This window comes from Lipotes vexillifer, unplaced genomic scaffold (assembly GCF_000442215.2).
Source record: "Lipotes vexillifer unplaced genomic scaffold, Lipotes_vexillifer_v1.1 scaffold916, whole genome shotgun sequence".
Lineage (NCBI taxonomy): Eukaryota > Metazoa > Chordata > Mammalia > Artiodactyla > Lipotidae > Lipotes > Lipotes vexillifer.
Genome location: NW_006798383.1, coordinates 3,788,303 through 3,795,027, shown reverse-complemented (window position 1 = coordinate 3,795,027; position 6,725 = coordinate 3,788,303). Strand labels below are relative to the sequence as shown.

Sequence of the window (6,725 nt, the reverse complement as noted above, 5' to 3'; positions counted from 1 at the left end):
GAGGCGGGAGGGGGGCGCAGGGGCCGCCTGGGAATCGGGGTGACGATGGGGGCAGCTCTGTCTTTGGCCAGCGTCCTGGGGGCAGGGGTCATGGGACTTAGGACAGGATTATGGGGGCAGCTGGACTCTTAAGAAAGGCCACATTTACCCTGAAGCTTCAGACTGAGAGAACTGAGTGTGTCTGGGTCTCTGCCTGGGCCGTGCCCCTCACCCCTGCCCTTCATTGCCTCTCTCCTCTGAGAAAGGGTTCCCTTGGCCAGAGCTATTCTAGCAATTACTTAGGGACAGAGTAGGAAGAAGGAGCCGCTCACAATCTCCTCATTCAGCCGCAGCTCCAGGGAAACTAGAGAAGGAGCAAAATCAGACACAGCCGGGCCCCAGGGCACAGCCTCAACAAGTTCTGATGGTGGGGTCAGGTCCAGCTGGGGGCTCCAGCAGCCCCAGCACTAGCTGTTGGGATTTGAGCCTGATCAAGACTATTCCAGGGAAGCCCCTGGCCTGCCATACAGGCTGATTAGGAACCAAGACGTTTGCCAGTCCAGGGCCTTTCCAACATCCAAGAGCTTGTGAGGCAGGGAAATTAGGGGCAGGCCTCTGAACAAACCTCTAAACACCTCCAGAGCCCCAAGGCCAGTGGGTGGCCCATTTCTCCCGCCTCAAGGAGAGTGGAGGGTATGTGTCCCGGATGGTGACGGCACAGCCGGAAGGGGATCATAAGCATTGGCTTTTCCAGAATTAGCAGGGATGCCCCATGACTCGCACCCTACCCCCAAAGCTTGTTCCTGAACGACCGTGAGACCCTATTTTGGTATCTGCCCCAAGCCCCAGGCAGCAGCAAGCCTGGACTCAGGGGTGGCCACCACCCGTGGCTGGCTCAGCATCAGGCTCAGAGCACTGGCTGCGAGGGGCCCAGCTTGTCCTGAGGGTGGAGTGTGGGTTGGACCCTGGGTGACAAGTCGTGGAAGCAGAGAGAGCAGGCTGAATGTAAAGCAAAGGTACCCTGGAGGTAGGATGCGTGGGGCAGCATAGCTGCGGGGCCAGGCGGGGAAGCCGCCCTGAGCCTTGGCAGCAGAGGAGAGAGCGGGACACTGGCCTGGAAAAAGAGCAGGCTGGAAGGTTTGGCCTGTCCCCATCCCCTCCCACATCTGCTCCAAACACCATCACACACTGAACCCCAAACACACCTCTGTCTCCACAACCGCATGGACTCTCGGACACTTCAATCGGTGAAGCATGACCGCCGGCACACAACCCCGAGAGCCACGGGCGTGGCCACAGCACACTGTCCCATCCAGGCCCTACACGGCTGCACGTCTGCAGTACACACTTATACAGCCTCACGTAGACCATTCCACGTTTGCATGATTTACACAGTCACAGATGCATTATCCACACAACCACATCACAGGTACAGCTCTGCAGCTACCCCCCAAGTACACGCATAGCTTCGTACGCGGTCTCGTATACATAACTCCTATACCACGTGTATGTCGGCAACAGTATTTACAATTATAGACATAACGTGATGTAAGTAGACACAGATACCCAACTAAATGCATAATTCTATGGCCAGCCACACATATGTAAATATGTAAGCAAATGCAGGCCCACAACTTCTCTCTCTTGAATAAGAGACCTAAACAACATCATTTCCCTGTCTTAGCCCTAAGTTAAATTAGGGCTAAGTTAAATCAGGCAGCCAAGAAAAACTTGCAGGAAGTTGGCTGGGAGAAACTTCGCTGCAAACACCCGAGCTGACGAGGGGGGAACAGGCAGTGGGTCATATATAACTAGACAAGAGAAAAGCAGTGCTCCCCCGGGGCCTCCACTCCCCCAGTCCCAGAGCCAGCCAGGCCTCTGGAATCAAAAAGCCTCTTGCATCTGGGTTGGGTAAGTTGTAGGGACTGGGAGGGGAGCCAGGGAGACTGCTGACGGAGGGGAAAGTGTTTGGAAAGGGGAGGCGCCTGTGGTTTGGAAACTGCAGGGCTCTCTAGCCCCTGCCTCCAAAACCAGAACAGGCCCGGCCACCTACCCACCCCATGGGCGGCCTGGCCAGCCCTCCCTGGGGTGAGGTGGCAACCGTCCCCCGAGGGTATATCGGAGTGACCACGGCGTCAGCGCCTCCCAGAAGCCCAGAGGTGCCCCCCAGAGCTCCCAGGCCCCTTCCCTCAACTTGATTCCTAATGGGGCATCTCTTCTAGAGACCCCAAGCAACGCAAATGACTCAGCCCCCCTCCCCCCCCACCAAGGTCATTTCCTTCAGTCTGGGCGTCCTCCTGTCTGGCCCCCTAAGGTGGGGTTTGTGGCCCCTGCTCAGTGGAGGGACTGCCTCTGCTTTCCCCCAGGGAAACCTGTGAGGAGGGAGCTGAGACCCACAGGGCACGCGGCCACACAGAGGTAACCCACACCTTCGTCATCCAAGCCAAACGTGGCGGAAAACCGAGCCCCCAAACAGACCAATTGGAGGAGTTGCCCTGCCTGGGACCAGGGCTCTGAATTCTCACCTCCTGGAACCTACAGTACCAGGGTAGGACGAGCCTCCAAGCCAGCCAGCTCTCTTCCTGGGAGCGTAAACTCCCAGACATCTGTGTTCACATCAGCCCCAGGGCCACCCTGAAGAGGGCTTTGTGCAGGAGCAGCTCAGCTTTCCTGAGTAAAACGGACGCCCCTGGTTCTGCCCACCAGGAGGGGCAGGGGAAAGCAGGATGCTTACGTGGCCCTTGGGGCTCTGTCCTCAGCACGCACACTGGGGACTGGGGAGGCTGGTGCTGGGGTCTGGCCCCCATGAAGCAGTCTAGGCCCTGTCCTCTGCTGTGGGGCAGAGAAGGGCTCCTCTGATCTGCCCAAGAGATAAGGCTGTAATTTTTCTCTGCAGAAGTAACTTTGCCTAGGGAAACTTTAATGATGGCTTCCTGCACGAACCACAGGCTTTTAAAAATAGCCCAACTGAGCAAAGGCAAAATGTGGAGCCCAGGCCTCGGCTCACCCGAGCCTCAGAACCCTGGGTCCCTGGGGCCTGGCGCTGCCGCTCCGGCCACCGCCCAGGCCAGGATTTACGGTGTCCCACTGGAAAATGGAGCGAGACCAGGAATAGGCGGGAGCGCAGGGGGCTGGACTATAAAACACGGATCTTCTCAAAGGCCCGAGTCAGAATCTGGCAGGGCCAGGTTCTCAGGCGGTCTTGGCGGCTCGCCCCAGCATGGCTGGATTGGAATCTGAAAGCTTCCAGGAGTGAGTTGACGCTGAGAAAGGCTTGCATTTGAGAAGAGCGTGCTGAACTGTGGAGGCTCCCGTGGGGCATCACCTACCTTTTGCCCTTTGGCAGCCTTTCAGATTCGGCCAGCAGCCTGCCAGCTCTGTCCTTGCGGCCTGGCAGGGCAGCTGCCTCCATCCCAGAGGGAGCTGCTATCTCCGCCCGGCACAGGGCCGCAGACAGGCCCCTGATAATCTAGGGAAGAATGAACAGATGGCCCTCCTGAGCAGGGGGTTAGGGTGGCAGCTGCCCTCTCCCCCACTACTGCCAGAGGCTCAGGCAGGCTGCCTGGCAGGGTCCAGCTGAGTGGGTGGGGAGCGCCCGTCTCAGAGCCAGCTGTTCTGTGCCAGCATCCTGCTATTTTGAGCTCAGAGAGTCTCCCACTCGGTGCCCCGGCTCCACACACCTTTGTCCTCATCAGTGTACCCCATAATCCCTTTGCAGCACCTACTGTGTGCCAGGCACTGTCTCAGCCCCCAGGGAGAATCCAGGTCGGAGAGGACAGCACAGGTTCAGTGTGACCCTCCCGGAGTGTGTGCCAATCTCTGCCATTCATCCTCCGCTGAGGGGACGGACGGGGCTGGGTGTCCCTTCTCAAGCCGTTCCTCTGGGGAGACTCTCGGACCGGCTATCCGAGGCCAACCGAGGCTCCCGCGGCGCTGCCGTATCGTTCCGCCTGGGCGGGATTCTGACTTAGAGGCGTTCAGTCATAATCCCACAGATGGTAGCTTCGCCCCATTGGCTCCTCAGCCAAGCACATACACCCAGGAGGCAGGGTGTCTGTGGCCGGCCAGCTGTGGGTCTGCCGCTCCCCAGCAGATAGGAGGCCTGAGCAGGGACTCCCGTGGAGGCACAGGGTCCCTGCCAGGAGAGAGGCCCAAGGGATCCAGGAAGACACGGACTTCCCAGCCTCCCCACACTTGCCCCCCACGCTCCTGTTCAGCTCCACACGGTGCCTCTCTCCCAGTGCCTGGGGAGCCCAGAAGAGGGCGTGCAGTCCTACTGTGAGACCAGAGCAGGCAGCTCCCAGAGGGGCTCCACCGAGCTGTGTGGTCAACTCGGCCCCCCCAGGGCTCCCGCCTGATTGTGCCGCACTGTTTTGCCCCTGCTCATTTGGCCCCTGGACCCTTAACAGGGCACATAACCATGCCCACAGCATCCTCTCAGGGAAATTATGTGATCAGGCGATCAGATGAGTGGTCAGGGGAGGCTGAGGTGTCCCTGGAGCTGTCAGAAGGTTGGGCAGAGGAGGGGTTTAAGGGTTTGAGGTAGGAGACAGGCTGAGAGAGCAGGTCTGGGGCATAGATGGACGCATGGCATGTTCAGGAAGGAGAGGGCTTGCCTTGAGGCCTCCAGGCATTGAGGGGACACCTGGGTTTGTTCTCAGACTCCCTGACTTGGGCCCCAGGAGGGCCAGGTTCCTCGTGGCCCTGCCCTCAGCCCAGGGAGTTTCTGGGGCCCTGAGGACTCCAGGCCCCGGCAGCCTGTCTGCAGTTATGGGACTGGGAGGCTGGGAGAGCCAGCTCTATGCTGCCTGGGGCTTGCAAGGCCATGTGGGGCCCTGGCCAGCTTTGGCACATGCAGGGCACAGCTGTGAGGCCTGATCCCTTCTCTTCCCTTTCCTGGAAAAGCCAGAGGCTGATGCAGTACACCTTGGCCACCAGCTGGGGCCAGGCCACGGGGAGAAGGAGGCAGGACAAAGGGCCTCTACCCCGTCCTCAGATAGTTGTGCTTTCTTGCTTCACCCACCACCCGCAGAGGAGAAGTATGTCACTGTGCAGCCTTACACCAGCCAGAGCAAGGACGAGATTGGTTTTGAGAAGGGCGTCACCGTGGAGGTGATCCGGAAGAATTTGGAGGGCTGGTGGTACATCAGGTAAGAGCCCCAGCAGAGGAGCAAGGTGCCTCTCTGCCACCCTGGCCCCCAGGCTGGCCCTGGGCAGCAGAGCGGCTGAGGGCACCAGCTGGCAGGTAAATCCTGCCAGCAGCTTTGCACCCACGGCCTGGCTTGAGTGCTTCAGTACTGCGAGGCTGAATGGCCGTAACAGAGAGTGCTCAACTTGCACATACCCTCCCGGGACACGAAAAGCAGAGCCTGAGCCACAGCCAGCGGGGCACAGGGGCCCCGGCTCAGCTTGCAGGCCGTGGTGCAATCCCTTCCCATGCATCCGCCAAGAGGGTCCAGCACATCTGAATTTGGTTTTCTGTGTCCGACTATGGCTGCTTGGCGTGCTCTGCAGCTCAGGACGCCTGCAGTGCTGGCGTCCACGGGCCTTGCCGAGGTCCCAGCAGGCAGCCCCAGCTGCCCACAGATGCAGGCTCAGGCCTGGGCTGTTCCGCTCCGCAGGGCTGGCTTCCGTGGTTGAGAGAGCTGGGGCGGAAGTGAGGCCTGAGCCCAGGCCCAGTTCAGAGGCCTCTTGCTCTGCCCCTTCACTCTCCTTGGGCCTAATCACACTTCCCAGCTGAGAAACCCATTCGGGGGTGTGAGTAGGGGAGTGGGCAGCTTCCTGACACTCCTGGAAGCAAACTAAACCCTGTGGGTTTCACTCACCTCTCCTCTACCAGGTCCTTCCCCCCAGGCCCCTCTGCCCTGGGGCTCCCAGGCCAGCTAGCACCCCCCGCAAGGAGGGGCTTGTTCCCAGGAAGTGTTCCTGGGTCCTTTAGAAGCAGCTCCGCTGTGATGATTTTACCCGGTTTCTCTTCTCTGCCTGTAACCCGGATGACAGAGAGAGTCCCCGTCATGGGCTCTGGGGACCGCCTCTCCAGCCCACCACACCTGGGAGCCCCAGACCCACTGTGGGTAGGATGCGTGTTCTGAGCTGTCCCCCACCGAGGGCACAGATGGCCAGGGCGGCGGGAGCACTCACAAGACAGTTGCTCAGAACACAGCATGCCGCAAGGTGTTCAGATTGATCTGTGCTGACGGGTAGGATGAAGGTCGTGGGCCACATGGGATTGAACCTTAGAGTGACCTGCCAGGACATAGCGCCCCTGCCCCCGGCCCTGTGCACACCAGTCAGCGGGCTGAGGTGTCCCTTTCTGTCCCGTTAGGTGGGACAGGACTGTGTGTGCCTGGGCGTGTTTGCCCAAATCCACTGCCCCTAGGCTTTGATGTTCTCTAAACAATGGAAATTAGAGCCAAGCCCACAATCCAGCCACCACGAGTCTGCGTGGGAAGGCCAGTGAACATTCTGGCAGGCTGCTAACCTAAACCACTCACCCAGAGCTTTTCTACAAGGCTGCTGGGTGTTTTAGTTTTCTAAAATGACCAATAAAACCACTCTGAGTTGGTTCCATCTAGTCAGCTCTTGTCCCCATGGCCTGGCCATTCAGCCAGTGGGAGCTGCAACCGAGAAAACCCTGCTGAAAAGGTTCCACCTTAAGAAGGCTGCCAGACACCCCCTTAAATATGCCTTTTCCCAGCATCCCAGGCTCTATGTTGATCCTTACTTCCTGTCTTTCTTCTCCACCC

General features: G+C 59.3%; 1 protein-coding gene across 1 annotated transcript in view; it reads left to right on the top strand.

The window, feature by feature from the left end:
* The window catches only part of SH3PXD2A (SH3 and PX domains 2A), a 237,414-nt gene that overhangs the window by 220,140 nt on the left and 10,549 nt on the right, over positions 1-6,725 (top strand). The window contains exon 10 of the mRNA XM_007470435.1: positions 5,012-5,129. Coding sequence (XP_007470497.1) covers positions 5,012-5,129 — 118 coding nt within the window. The remainder of the gene's footprint in view (positions 1-5,011; positions 5,130-6,725) is intronic.